The sequence below is a fragment of the Stenella coeruleoalba genome, assembly GCF_951394435.1.
Source record: "Stenella coeruleoalba genome assembly, chromosome: 14".
NCBI classification, from domain to species: Eukaryota; Metazoa; Chordata; class Mammalia; order Artiodactyla; family Delphinidae; genus Stenella; species Stenella coeruleoalba.
Genome location: NC_137160.1, coordinates 79,968,925 through 79,983,349, shown reverse-complemented (window position 1 = coordinate 79,983,349; position 14,425 = coordinate 79,968,925). Strand labels below are relative to the sequence as shown.

Sequence of the window (14,425 nt, the reverse complement as noted above, 5' to 3'; positions counted from 1 at the left end):
CATCTCGGTTCTGGCTGCACAGGGCAAATGTACTTACAAGGAAATCCTCTCTCTCGTTTACCCGGAAGTGTTTATGTGGTTTGAAGGCCTGCGTTACGAGCACGCTGGCCGTGAAGTGGCACGAAAGGCTGCCGACAGCCGTGTCTCCTTCAGGAAGGCTTTTCATAACCTGCTCAATTGCTTTTATGTGATTTGCTCTTCTGAAGGCAGGTCTGAAATCCTACTTCTCCTGAAGACGTTAGAGATGTGGGTGGGCCTTGATTGGCATCACTCCTCCTGGAACATTCCAGGATACAAACAGCGCTCATCACTCACTGGTGTTTGCTCCACCAAAGACCCAACAGCTCTTTTCAAACACTTAGCTCCTAATAAACACTTTAAGTGTTAGCAATCGGAAAATCCTCAATCACGAGTCTCCTGCTCGTGGGGTGAACCTGTTTCAATGACCCATCTCCTTGTCCCACGTGTGAGCCTTTTACCGAACGCCCCATCCCTGTGTGTACAATAGGGCCCTGACTGTACCTCCTACGAGCTTCTGCCCGCGTGGGTTCAGGTAAAGAGACTCAGAAGTGGGTTGGTTTGCTGCTGACACTGGGCTTTGCCCTTGTGCCACCATCTGGAGGGGCAGGAGCGTCCGTGTGGCTTATTAAGCCTTGGCAGGGACATCCTTCAGCTTCGGTTTGTTTCGTATCACAGACTCTCTCTCTGCGTCTCCTGCACTCATTTAGTTTTGCATCCGAACTGAGTTACAACTCCAGCACTAATTAACAGCCACCCCAGAGATACCGATAACATTCACGTCCTGCCTTTTGAGGTCAGATCAAAATACGGGGCAAGCCACGAGTAGACGTGTGCTTCTGAGCGTCTTTGGGAGGAACTTGCCCTTCTTCCTGGCATTAAACTTTTCTCCGTTCTTGCTTTTGTCTGTCTGGACGGTCCGGTCATGAACAGTTCAGCTCACCGTGGCCTCTTTTTTCTCTCTCTTTTTTTTCTTTCTCGTGTGAAAAGAAATTGCTTGGAAACTCCCTGCTGAAACTGGAAGGCGATGACCGGCTCGACATGAACTGCACGCTGCCCTTCAGCGACCAGGTGACCATGTTTTTTTGGGCACCGTCGGCTGTGTCGGGGCTGGTTATGGGGACGTGACCCCCCTCACGCTCTGCCTGGGGACTTGCACCCCGGCAGGTGGTGCTGGTGGGCACCGAGGAAGGGCTGTATGCGCTGAATGTCTTGAAGAACTCCCTCACCCACGTCCCAGGGATCGGAGCGGTCTTCCAGATTTACATCATCAAGGACCTGGAGAAGCTCCTCATGATTGCAGGTGGGAGGCCAAGGACACGGCGCTTTTCCTTCACTTGTAAGGGAGATGATTCGCCATATGCTTGTCGAACGCGGAGACAGGCCCTCCTGGGGGCAGGCTGGAGCGGAAGCGGCTCTTCCCTCTGCGTCCTGTAGGTGCCTGCACCCCCGGCGCTCTGCTCGCACGCGGCCCCTCTCTGAGCGCCTGCCCGCCCTGCTGCCCGCCTCCTATTTCTCCCTGCTCTCACACACCCTTCATCTGCGTGCACGACTCATTAGCAGTTTGCCACATTTCCCCCGCCCTTCTCTCTCCCTCTCTCTCTCTCTCTCTCACACACACACACACACACACACACACACACACGCACTCCCTCTCTCTCTCTCTCTCTCTCTCTCTCACTTATTTTGAACCACCTGAGAGTCAGTGGCAGCTGTGACTGGATCCTTCAGCCAGTCACCTAAGAACAAGGGGCATTCTCTCACATACCCATGCCAGGAAGGTTCTTTTTCCCTCTCTTTATCGGTGGTACTATATATATGTCTGTGGTGTGTGTGTGTGTTTGTGTGTGTGTGTGTGTATTTTTTTTTTTTAAGGGGAAAACAATAATGCATTTGCTCCATGTTCAAAACATCCACAGTCAGGTCTCATTCAGGCCTGGCCGGCTGGATCCAGGGGCCGGATCCTGACGTAATATGGTCAGGAACTGGCTTTCTTTGGTCTCTCAGCTCTTTTCTGCTGCTGGCTTGTTTTGTTGGTTTCTTTTTTTTTTTTTTTTGCGGTATGGTACAGCCCAAGTCCCTGCTCTCAAGGCCTTATTTTTTTGTTTTGTTTTTTTTTGCGGTACGCGGGCCTCTCACTGTTGATGGCCTCTCCCGTTGCGGAACACAGGCTCCGGACGCGCAGGCTCAGCGGCCATGGCTCACGGGCCCAGCCGCTCCGCGGCATGTGGGATCCTCCCGGACCGGGGCACGAAGCTGTGTCCCCTGCACCGGCAGGCGGACTCTCAACCACTGAGCCACCAGGGAAGCCCCTGGTTTCTTTTTTCTTGCTTTCCTTCCTTTCCTTTCTTTCCTCCCTTCCTTCTTGACATTATTCTTGGGAGCAGTTTTAGGTTCACAGCAAAACTGAGCAGAAGGTAGGGAGAATTCCCCTATATCTCTGCCCCGCATGCGCACGCGCAGGCCGCCTCCTCCATCAGCGTCCCCCACCGGAGTGCACCTACATGGACTTGTCATTATCACCCCAGGTCCACAGTTTACATTCAGGCTCACTCTTATACATTCTGCGGGTTTGGACAAATGGGTAACAATGTATCCGCCATTACAGCATCCTACAGAATAGTTTCACTTTTTAATTCGGGGAATTTAATCGTTGCTTCTCCCATTTTCTCATGTACTGCCCATGGCTGGCTTTTACCTGTGGCTCCAGTAATGTCCTTTATTTTTTTCCCGGCTTGTGATCCAGCCCAGGACCACGCACTGCACTCACACAGGTCTCCCTCGTCTCCTTGAACGTGGAACCATCCTCAGCCTTTCTGTGGTCCCTCGTGACACCGTGACACATACTGGATTAGTCCGCGTTTACTGTTTTGTTGTCCCCTACCCATTCCTTGACTTTGGTGGGGAGCACGTTTGAATATTCAGTTCACGTTCTCCAATTTTGTGTCTGCAGAATTTTTTGTTTTCCTTCCAAAGTCTTGACCAAGAGGCCAGATATTTTCCTTTTAGATCTAAAAGTTGGACCTAAACTGTGTTTATGGGAATTTGTGGAAAGCAGTGCCTCCGCATGGCCTCGTGTGGCTTTTATTCGGGGGAGGACGAGAACCGCCACTGTGGCTCTGCTGTCCCGTCCCCTCAGGAGAAGAGCGGGCCCTGTGTCTCGTGGACGTGAAGAAAGTGAAACAGTCCCTCGCACAGTCTCACCTTCCCGCCCAGCCGGACATCTCACCCAACATCTTCGAAGCCGTCAAGGGCTGCCATTTGTTTGCTGCCGGCAAGGTAAGCGCCCCTGCGGGCCTCAGCCGGCAAGGGCTCTTGAAATTGTGGGCTGAGTGGTTTGGCCTTGAAAATTGTGTGTCCTCAAACTGGGTTAAGTTTCTGTTGCTTTTTGACACAACTGGTGGTTGCACTGTTGGCATCTAGTGGGCAGGGCCTGGGGTTTCTCCTAAACATCCTACAGTGCCCAGAATGGCCCCTCACCACAGAGAATGACCTGGTCCAAAGTGTCCATAGTGCCGGCTTGAGAGACCCTGCTCTCAACTGGTGTTCCTTTCCTAGTTTTGCCACGGAGCCAGTGTACACACTGGTGACGCGCTTTTTCCTTCTTTCTCCGTCCCCCCTCCCCCATCAACTGCTTTTCAGATTGAGAGCGGGCTCTGCATCTGTGCGGCCATGCCCAACAAAGTTGTCATTCTCCGCTACAACGAAAACCTCAGCAAGTACTGCATTCGGAAAGTAAGTCCCGGGCCTGGCCGGGCCTGCTCTCCCAGCGAGCAGGTGGGGAAGGTGCTGTCTCGGGGCGTAGTGTGTGCCTGGGCCCTTCGGCCTGGGTGGCTTAGAGAGAGCGGGAGGGTGTCTTGCTCCCTGGAGAAAGCTCCAGAGCGGCCCATCCTTACACTTTTCCCTCTCGCTCTCCTCCCCTGCATGTGTGAGCTGCCTCTCTGGCCAGCCCAGTGAATTCAGCCTTTTGTGAAGGGAGAAAGGAAGGTGGCTGATGGAGGAGACACCTCTTTTGAACCAGTAGAAGAAAGGAAGATCTCTCTGAGGAGCTAGAAGCCCTGGTGGCACCTACCAGAATCCTTCTCAGATTGTAAAAGTTTCTATTAATGACCTTCAAAAAAACCAGTGCTGGCTGTGTTTTGATACCCAGTGCGGGAGCTGGCTCTCCTCGGAGCACAGTGGGTTGTGATGTTGCCTGCGGTGTGGACAGCTATCCGTGAGATCACTGCACTTGCCTCGCTTCTGGAGAAGGCTGTCTCTTGTCCCTAGACTAGGCATGTTCCACCCATCCTAAGCCTGATGTATTTCAGGTGCTTTCGTGATTAGTCTCAAAAGTAAAAGGAGGGATGAATATATAAGGGTTGTTACCTGTTAGAGAAACTGTTTCATCTGGGGTGGGCTCTTGTTTAGTTTGCATTTTTATTGAGCACCTACTACTACCAGAGACTGAGCTGGCTGTTTCACACACTTTTCACAACAGTTGTGAGAAACAGGGGTGATCATCCCTAATTTTCAGGTAAGATGACTGAGGCTGGCCAAGATCCTAGGTTACAAAGTTGAGACCCAAACTGAAGTTTGACTTTCCCTAACGTTTCACTGTGTTATACTAGTTTCCTCATACTTAGTAGGTGATCAATAAATATTTAGTGGTGATGATAATGCTGATTAGAGCTTGAACTATTAACTTCAGGAAAATTCCCAGAAATCACTTCTTCTTTATAATTCCTGGCCATCATTTGGAATAAGCATGCCTAGGTTTTTGAAGCCATTAGGATTGACCTGAAAACAAGTGTAAGTAATTAGGAAGCAGATAATTCAGATAGATGAGATAACTCAGTAATGATAACAATGATATAGGTAATATAGGTTCAGAATAGAAACCTAGAAGCTTGGAAAAGGAAACTAAAACCACTCCCTCTAACCACCACTGTTTGTGTATTCCTCCAGGCTTTTTCTTCTGATCAGAATGTCGTAGTTTTAAAGCTCTCTTTTTGAATGCTACCTTTTCATTGAAATGGCGTTTCTGACCCTTTTTTGGGGTGCAACTTGACCTTCTTAGTCTCAGGTTGCATAGAACCCAGAGGTAGCAAAAGGATGGGGGGGGTCCTTGTGAGGGACGTGAAGAGACTGAATGTGCTTGGTGTGAAGACAGAAGGAAGAAGTTGTGCGGCAACGCCTGCACGGCTTGGTTAGATGCCCGAGGAGAGCAGGGGCCACCCCAAGTCTACGCTCACATCCTCCTTTCTGCCCCGTCTCAGGAGATCGAGACCTCGGAGCCCTGCAGCTGTGTCCACTTCACCAACTACAGTATCCTCATCGGAACCAATAAATTCTACGAGATTGACATGAAGCAGTACACGCTGGAGGGTAGGGCCCGGGCGCGCCCCCTGCCCACGCTCCGCTGCCACCTCAGGCTCCTTCTGGGTCCTGAGGCTCCGCCTCTTGCCTGCCTTTACAGAATTCCTGGATAAGAACGACCATTCCTTGGCGCCTGCCGTGTTTGCCTCCTCTTCCCACAGTTTCCCCGTGTCCATCATGCAGGTGAACGGCGCGGGGCAGCGGGAGGAGTTCCTGCTCTGCTTCCATGGTGAGTGCGGCAGCTGCCTGCTGCTGATGGGGGCGCTCACGGCACCACAGCCCCGGGGCAGGGTCCTCGGGGCCGGGCGTGGCCAGTGTGCCTGGGGCGGGGCCGGTCCTGCTGCGGGGAGTACGCGGTCCTGGGGAGTACGTGGTCCTGCACCGCCAGGGCCCCCGGGGTGCCCCCGCCCCACCCCCAGGCTCCAGCCAGGTCCGCCGCTGTCGGTCTCTCCAAGAGCGGCCTGCTCTGTCCTTCTCTGCCCCTCACTCCCTTCTCTCCCTCCCCTCTCTCCCTTTCCTTCTTTTCCCCCCTCAGATCTCTGGGCCTGTTTCTCCCCCTTCCTCACTCCCTGACTCTTCCTCCTTCCGTCTCCCCCTTCTTTTCCTATCTCCCCCCTTTCACTCGAACCCTCTTTCTTTAATAAATCCCCGAGAGACATGGCTCAGCAGAGCTCCTGAGGTTTTTCACAATCCAAGCCCGCTGGGCTGGATTCCTTACTCTTCCATCAAAGTGTGTGTCATTGATACCCCTGCCTCCGGCCGTGCTCATGCCCCGGGCTCTACCTCCTTGCAGAGTTTGGGGTGTTCGTGGATTCTTACGGAAGACGCAGCCGCACAGATGATCTCAAGTGGAGTCGCTTACCTTTGGCCTTCGGTAGGTGAGGCGAGGTGTGGGGCTCTTTTCTGCCAGTAGTTGGTGTCCTGGGAAAAAACCTCAGGTGGAATTCCTTTAGGCTTAAGCACTGTGCTTGGGGCCCCCTTAGGCGCCAGGCACCACGTGAAGCATCACCCGCGTTAAGCATCTAGGGCAGAGGCCCCGAGGCCTGACGCCGAACCACGGAAGGCAAACCCACCGGCCTCTCATGCCAGAGAGGGAGACCATTCCCTGTGAGTTCATTTAAATCATGTCAAAGACTGCACAGCATCCCATAGCACCGCTGAACACCTGTCAATTTAGCCAATTCTAATTAGGCCCATTCTTTTTGTAAGTGTGAACAATGCTGTGATGAAAAACTTACCCTAAAATTTGCACACTTGTTAAATATCCCCAGCTCAGAAATTCTAAAAGTGGAGCTACTGGGTCAAAGGGTGAACACACACACACACACACAACCTACATATGTGACTGTGTGAATGTTCTGAAATACCCTTCAAGGCTATTTCGTTTATCTGTTGCTTCATGACAAGTTCCAAAACCTAGTGACTTAAAACAACTACTTATCATTGCCTGAGCCTCTGTGGCCTGACTGGACAGTTTTGCTTCTTACGGTGTCAGCAGGGGCACCGGGACACCTAGAAAGTCGGAAATGGCTTCACAAAGTGGCTGGCAATTGGAGCTGGCCGTCAGGTGGGAGCTTAGCAGGGGCCGGTGGCTGGAGGCCTCATTTCTCTCCACATGGGCTTCTCCTAAGAGTGCAAAAGTGGGGGCTGGCAGGGCTTCTCACTTTCACCACATTCTGCTGGTTCAGCCCGATGCCAGGCAAGGAGAGGCCACAAGGGCCTGAGTACTAGGAGGCACGACTGATGCCAAAGTAACAGTTCACCGCAAGGAGTAATAGTGATAATCTTCTTTTTCCCTTTAAGACCAAAAACAGCTCTCATTATATCCTAGAGTTTGAGTGACACTGTGATATAGAAATATAGTACTAAGACCAGAAATATTTAATCTATGAACCTAGTCTTTTTTAATTAAATTTTTTAGAAAAATGTATTCAATTAAACAGTTTAAAAAGGTCTACAATGAAGTCTCACCCGTATCACTTGTCTCCCAAATCCTCCCTCCCCACTCCCCGAATGGAAAACATTTTTTTGAGTTTCTTATCCTTCCAGTGCTTTATGCAAATAATGGGCACATTAAAAAATATATTCTCATCCCCCTCCCTTTTTAAAAAGTCAGTGTGGTAGCACACTTTACACAGTATTCTGAACCCTACTTTACAAACTAAGTAAAACTAAACCTTGGGTTTTTTTCCCCATCAGTGCATAGAGAGCTGCCTTACGCATTTTTACGCCTGTGCGGAATTCCAGGGATGCGCCATGATTTACGTAACTGATCCCGACTGTGTAGCCTTAAGTCGGTTCCCATCTTCCACTCTAACAGCGTGGCAGGGGGTACACTTGAACATGTCTCATTATGCAGGCATGTGGGTGCACGTGTAGGGTAAATTGCTTCAGGGATGGCATGGCAGCCAGGTTTTGATTTTCTGTCTCTTAACCCTCCCTTGCCCCACGCTCTTGCTCGGTGGTGGCCACGCAGCCTACAGAGAACCTTATCTGTTTGTGACCCACTTCAATTCACTCGAAGTAATTGAGATCCAGGCCCGCTCCTCTCTAGGGTAAGCACTGCCCCCCAGGCTTTGAAAAGCTCGCGGGTGGGTGTGGGTGTGGGTGGGGCCGTGCTCCCTCTCATCCCGCCTAGCAGTGGAGGTGGCGGGCCATGCAGACTCTCCTGGAACTCCACAGGACCCCTGCCCGAGCGTACTTGGAAATCCCGAACCCACGCTACCTGGGCCCTGCAATTTCCTCGGGAGCGATTTACCTGGCGTCCTCGTATCAGGATAAATTAAGGGTCATCTGCTGCAAAGGAAACCTCGTGAAGGAGACCGGCACTGACCAGCACCGGGGCCCGTCCACCTCCCGCAGGTAACGCCCTTATCTTCCTCATCACAGGGGGAAAAGTGCTTTCCTGCAAAGCAGAAGGGTATCTTGCCAAACTGGCTGAAAGTTTCCCAATCTTCAAAGCTCAAGCCACTCATTTCTTTGGGATCTGCGGCACTGAAATGAGTCCTTTATAAGCATCAGGAAAATTTTTACTGCCCCCCTTGGTAAAAGAAGAAATGAGGCCTTGAGTATGGGCTATATACTTTATTTATTTACTCTTGCTTGGAATGTCTTGTAAGTTTTTTCTTGTTGAAAACTGAACATTTCAAATAATACAACGTGGCAAATCGGCTCCCCCTTCCCCTCCCTGGGTGTGTTGTTGTCGCTATTGGTTTAGTGTCTCTGGTACTAAATCTGTAGTCGGTGTCCTTTGTTATGTGCAGCCGTTGAAGTTTTGCTTGGTTAGGGGTGGTCAGCTGAATGACTGGAAAGAGATTTCCTTAAATCACTGAACCCACCCTTTGCTGAGCGACTGTGTGTATTTGTGCTGGGGCACACCTGCAGTACTCAGTCAGCTGTGGCTGACAGACGAGGCCTTGGAAGGTTCTTCCTGGGTATGTGACAGGCTTACCTGTGTGTGTCTGGCCTTACAGATCCCCAGGAACATGCAGGACTTCCTTTTGAGTGTGTAGCTGGCCTCTTGTTTTTCCCAACTGGTCTTACTGCCTCAGGCATTTGCCATGTTAAACAGTAGCCATTGTTTTTTTTTTTTTTTTTTTTTTTTTGGTAAACGTCTAGAGATAGGGCATTTCTAGAGAGGAAGACCTGAATCAGCTCAATTAAAAACAAGCCCTGAGGATGGTCTTTTTCCAGGGAGGAGCCAGATAGGTCAGATAGTGACAGTTTTCCAAGGCTGGGGCTTTTGGGAAGCTCCAGTCCTAATGTACTCCCTCCAGTGGTTACCAGGGTGCTGGTTTTCACAGCTGGTTACAAGGCTGTTGCTTTCAAAACTACTGCAGATCTGGGGAGACAGGGGTGGTGAATATTGCACATTTTCTTGCATAAACACTCTCTGAATTGTTGCAAGACTTTGGTTAATTTCCAGAGTTCCAAAAAGTTGATTTTGACAATTTTGCCAGTGTTCTTGTTGTTTCTATGGAGAAACAGGTTTTTGGGAGTCCTTGCTCGGCCATTCTGGAAGTGCTCTTCCTCTTCTTCTCAATACAGGCGAGAGCATACTGTGCACACTCTTCTGTGTCTTAGAGATTGCTCCACGTCAGTATCCGAAGTATTTCTTCATTCTTTTTTTTTTTTTTTTACACCTGCATAGCATTCGTTCACCTGCCTGTACCTTATTTAACTGCTCCTTTATCACTGGATGTTTGGGTTGTTTCCAGTCTGTTGCTGTAGTAAATGACTTTGTACATTCATTTTGCATGCTTAGGAATCTACCTGGAGGATGAATTCCTAGAAAAGAAATTGATGGGCATTGGTAGTTTTGATAGATGGTGAGTTTTCCTCCTTAGGGGCTGTACCCTTTAGTTATCCCACCAGCAGTGTGTGGAAGTGGAACTGGCTTTGTCTTGACACCCAGGGCTCGGAGCCAGATTCGGTTCGATGTGTAGGTTTGAGATGTGTAATGTTAAGATCCTGGTCCACAAAGGAGATGAGCTTATTTAACCCAGGGGAATATTTAATTGACCTAGGGTTATAATTCTGTGGACTGGTTTACAAACCCCACATGTCTACCCTATTATAGAGAGTTAGGTGGACCCCCTACCATGTGCCACACACAATGTCTGGGGCTACACAGCTGAAGACAAGGTGGTTTTTATTCTCAAGGGACTCAGTTTGGTGGAGGAACCACCTTTAATGTTATGAAATGCTGCTTAGATCTTAGAAAAGAGAGTCGTCAATTTAATGTTCTGAGACTATGTCCTGACGACTAGTGTCTGTTTCTTTTGTTGAAATGTAAGTGTTGGTCAGAAATGTTTGGTCAGTGTGATTTTAGTCCCAGGAACTTGCTGGAAAACCAGAAGTGCTGAATAAGCAGCTGCTTCTCACTCTTTGTGGCTTGATCGTGCCTCAGGAGAGACTGCTCAAAGGGCTGTAGTCCTCTCCTGACAATGTCTAGATTTTATTTAGTTTCCAAGTCAGTCATGCCAAGAGCCAACCCAAGTACTGTAATTAGATTTTTCTTCTTTTCTCCACTGCCTCACTAGTTAGTTAGATGGCCAGGCACCTTCCTTTTGAGATGATATGGTGTCTCTGTAAGGAGTTAACTTCCTCTGTCGTGGAAAATGGTTCTAGTTCCTGTGAACAAGGGGCAGAAATAATGCTGCTGCTGTTCCTGCTGCTGCCGGGCATGTCTGGAGAACCAGCAGTTTCCTTTAGTTGCCTCTCGGCTTATAAAACCGTCTTTTTGCTGCTGTCTGCTTTGGGCAGGTCCAGAATGGAGAAGGCCAGCTTGGGAGAATGTGATTCACTGCAGGCTGCACTGCCCCCAGGTCTGTTTAGCAGAGCAGGAAATGTAACTCTTTGCAGGTAGAGCATTGGTTATTAAGGGATTTGGAGATGGAAAATGGCCTGCTCCGCCCAGAATGACGAGTGTTTTCCTTTAGCCCATCAACCTAGGCTGACTTCTCGAATGGCCTTCCTTGAGCCACTTTTCTTCCTCTGGGCAGTGAGCTTGCTTTACGATGGGCCCCTGACATGCTTTATAATTTCTCTTCCATTACAAATCAGATACTCTTACTGGAAATTTCTTTTATTGTCTTCTATATCACAAAGCCACAGGACAAGAGATGAAGATAGCTCAGATTTCAACATCTTGAAGTCAAGGTTTATCTCAAATTTTACTGCTGCACACACAAGAAAGTTCTGGCTTTCTGAGCGTGGGTTGTTGGAATTTCCACATTTTGAGCTGCATAGGGAAACAAGAGAATGAAATTATTTATAATGGACTGACCATTTAAGACAGTTATTCTGCTCTGTCCACCAATCTATTTTACCGTAGAGAAGGAACTGGCACACTTTTCCTGTAAAGGTCCAGATAGTAAGTATTTTCAAATTTGCTGGCCATGCTCCAGTAAAACTTAAATAAAAGCAGGCGTCTGTCTGGATTTGGCCCTCAAACTTGCTCTAGAGTCTCCCCTCCCCCACTGGGGCAGTGTCTTCGCTGCTCAGTTGCTTTCCATTATGGGCATTGACAAAAGATTCCTTACAGTTAGACCAATAATTAAAAAAACAAGTTTGGTCCCTTCCAAAGGCGAAGGATTTAAATATCAAGGATTAAGAGAGGCCTCTGGGAAAACCAGTGGCACTAATATTTAACAAACGACTTTACGATTTTGCTGCAAAAATTACAACACTGCTGGTGAAGGATGTCACCCAGCATGTTAGCACAGAATTTTGTTGAGAAAATTAGAGCAGAATAAATCAGTGTGGGATTCATCCTTGGTTCATTCTTAGCATGTAACCAGTTGTAATTTAGATTTAAAAATATCTAGGTTAAAATATATTTCCCTGATTTCTACTTCTACTTTTCCAAGATAAAGCCCCAATCAATCAGATGTCTTCAAGCAACCTTCTCTGTGAAATAATAGTCTGCCTTTTCCCCGCACTAATTATGCTCAGATAACAAGGGCCTGAGTACCTTGGCTGCTCGTCAGGGGTGGGAAGGAACCGACGCCGAAGGCTGTCAGTCCTGTCTGCCTGTGTTTCTGGATCTTGCTGCTTCAGAGAGGTGGTTAGGGCCGTGTCTGGTCAGATCTTCATCTGACATACCCAGGGTGGAGGGTTAGAGTGGTCATACAAATTGTTCAGACGTTTTCTGAGCCAGCTCTACTGTTTTCGTCTGCCCTCCTCAGTCTCCTAATTATATCAGGCCCGATCCCTACACCTCTGGTGTCGGATGCCCCAAAAAGACTCCTGGAAAGCCACTTGGAAGGAGAGGTGACCCAACAAAGGCCCAGGAGTGGGGCAGCTTTGGCAGCTTGACAGCGATGAGTACAGGCTTAACCCCTCACGGAAGACTTCCTTCTGCGCCCTCTAGGCTCTGGAAAATACTAGGGTCGGCGGGGTTAGAACATGGGGAGTACGACGTCGCACTGACCTGCACTGGGATCGCAGCCTCTCTGTGTCTCCAGCTGCTTGTCTGTACGACAGGGGTCACGGCCGTTCCTAGCTTGCAGAGCTGCTGTTAGGGTGATCTGGCGAGTTAAGGTACCTGAAGAGCTTAGCACAGGGCCCGACACGCTGTGGGCGCTCAGCAGAAAGCCTGTGTCGAGACCGGGCAGCCTGATTCCCCTCTGCTGTCACCGCTGCCTTCTTTCCCTGGCCTCACTGTCGATATAAGCGTCTCGAAGAATTCCCGGTGGGGTCTTCTTCTAATAACGCGTGGTGAGATGGGGGCACAGGGTGGCTCAGAGGAGGAGGAAGCTGCCCCGTTGGGTTGTGACGGCTCAGCTCCCCACCTTCCTCTCCCATTATCGCAGCCCCAACAAGCGAGGCCCGCCGACGTACAACGAGCACATCACTAAGCGCGTGGCCTCCAGCCCGGCGCCCCCTGAAGGCCCCAGCCACCCGCGAGAGCCCGGCACGCCCCACCGCTACCGCGAGGGGCGGACGGAGCTGCGCAGGGACAAGTCTCCGGGCCGCCCCCTGGAGCGGGAGAAGTCCCCCGGCCGGATGCTCAGCACGCGCAGGGAGCGCTCCCCTGGGAGGCTGTTTGAGGACGGCAGCAGGGGCCGGCTGCCCGTGGGAGCCGTGAGGACCCCGCTGTCCCAGGTCAACAAGGTGAGTGAGGTGCCCTCCTCATCCCCGAGGGGCCACTGTTGTAGGGAAGGGGCGCCGCTACTGTACTTCGGAGTCTGCGGGACTTAAGCTTAGGAAGAGAACGTCTTAAGAAGGGGCTTCCTGCTGCACAGATGGATAATGTGTGCGCCTCAAACCGTAACAGCTGCCAGGGCTATGGCGTTCCCTTTCCGGAGGCAGCCAGCGCGCAGTTTCTAGAGAGCCTCTCTGCATACAAACAAATACAGATGTGTAGTCACGCCTCTCTGCATACAAACAAATACAGATGTGTAGTCACCCTTCTTAAACACAGGTGATATGATAACATGCTATTCAAAAGGTTTGATGCCTTACTCTTTCAAACACATATACATCAACAGTTTCTCTGGAAGGCTACACCGAACTGGTAACAGTGGTTGCCTTCTAGAAGAACTCCAAACCTTTCAAAATTTTTAAATCACGTGCATGTATTTATTACCTTGTAATTTTTAGGTTAGCAACTGAGAAGATGGAGGGATGTGCCGAAGACTAGGGGCCCCCCAAGTGCACGGGGAGGCTCCAGAGCATGGTGTCTCCTCAGCAGGCCAGCCAGTTCCAGGGGCCAGTTTTCTGGATTGCACTCTCCTGCTGCCATCCGCAGCTCACTGTTGGCACCCCTGCCGCTACAGGGAGGGGGGAAAAGCCGTTTAAATGCTTTTCCTTATCTCCTCTGATTTATGGATAAAATGGGGTACGTAACAGTAGTCCTGCTGCCATCCACAGTTCACTGTTGGCACCCCTGCTGCTACAAGGAGGGGGGAAAAAGCCGTTTAAATGCTTTTCCTTATCTCCTCTGATTTATGGATAAAATGGGGTGCATAACAGAAGTACTTACGTAGTGTTGGGGACTCCGCGGTGAGTTCCGCAAGCTCGGCTCACGGCAGGAAGGCGAGGCCTCGTGCTCCTGCACACCCCAGTCTAGGCTTCCTGTTTTCAAAGTGAGCACAGCGATTTCTGACCTCTGATGGCAAAACCCCCTCCTCCTCCTAGGTCTGGGACCAGTCTTCAGTATAAATCTCAGCCAGAAAACCCAACTCCTCTTGAACTGCAGGAAAACACCAACCGCACTATGGAACGCTGCTCAAGGGGGGACCCCAGTGCCCACGGCGCAGCTGGACCCAGACCCGCCTCAGCACGGACACCCTGCAGCCAGGAGGGGCGTGGGGCTCCTGGGAGCTGCCGGCACCCTCCTGCAGTCTACCCTCTTTGCACTTTGTTACTCTTTCAAAGCATTCATAAACTTTTGTACCTAGCTCTAGCCTGTACCCGTTCATCACAGGAAACCAACCGGGGGCTAACTACGATGTGGTTAGAATCCTAATAGCTACTTTAAGATCCTAGGGTTGGTTGGGTTTTTGTTTTCCTGTTTTATTTTTATTTATTTATTTTTTAAAGA

The 14,425-nt window shown here is 50.2% G+C and overlaps 1 protein-coding gene across 1 annotated transcript in view; it reads left to right on the top strand.

The window, feature by feature from the left end:
* The window catches only part of CIT (citron rho-interacting serine/threonine kinase), a 168,948-nt gene extending 154,795 nt beyond the window's left edge, over positions 1 to 14,153 (top strand). Inside the window, 11 exon segments of the mRNA XM_079943395.1 lie at positions 1,009 to 1,089; positions 1,186 to 1,321; positions 3,158 to 3,297; positions 3,661 to 3,753; positions 5,277 to 5,385; positions 5,477 to 5,605; positions 6,170 to 6,250; positions 7,853 to 7,931; positions 8,059 to 8,238; positions 12,693 to 12,993; positions 14,020 to 14,153. Coding sequence (XP_079799521.1) covers positions 1,009 to 1,089; positions 1,186 to 1,321; positions 3,158 to 3,297; positions 3,661 to 3,753; positions 5,277 to 5,385; positions 5,477 to 5,605; positions 6,170 to 6,250; positions 7,853 to 7,931; positions 8,059 to 8,238; positions 12,693 to 12,993; positions 14,020 to 14,043 — 1,353 coding nt within the window. The 3' untranslated portion in view covers positions 14,044 to 14,153.
* Positions 14,154 to 14,425: the final 272 nt, after the last annotated feature.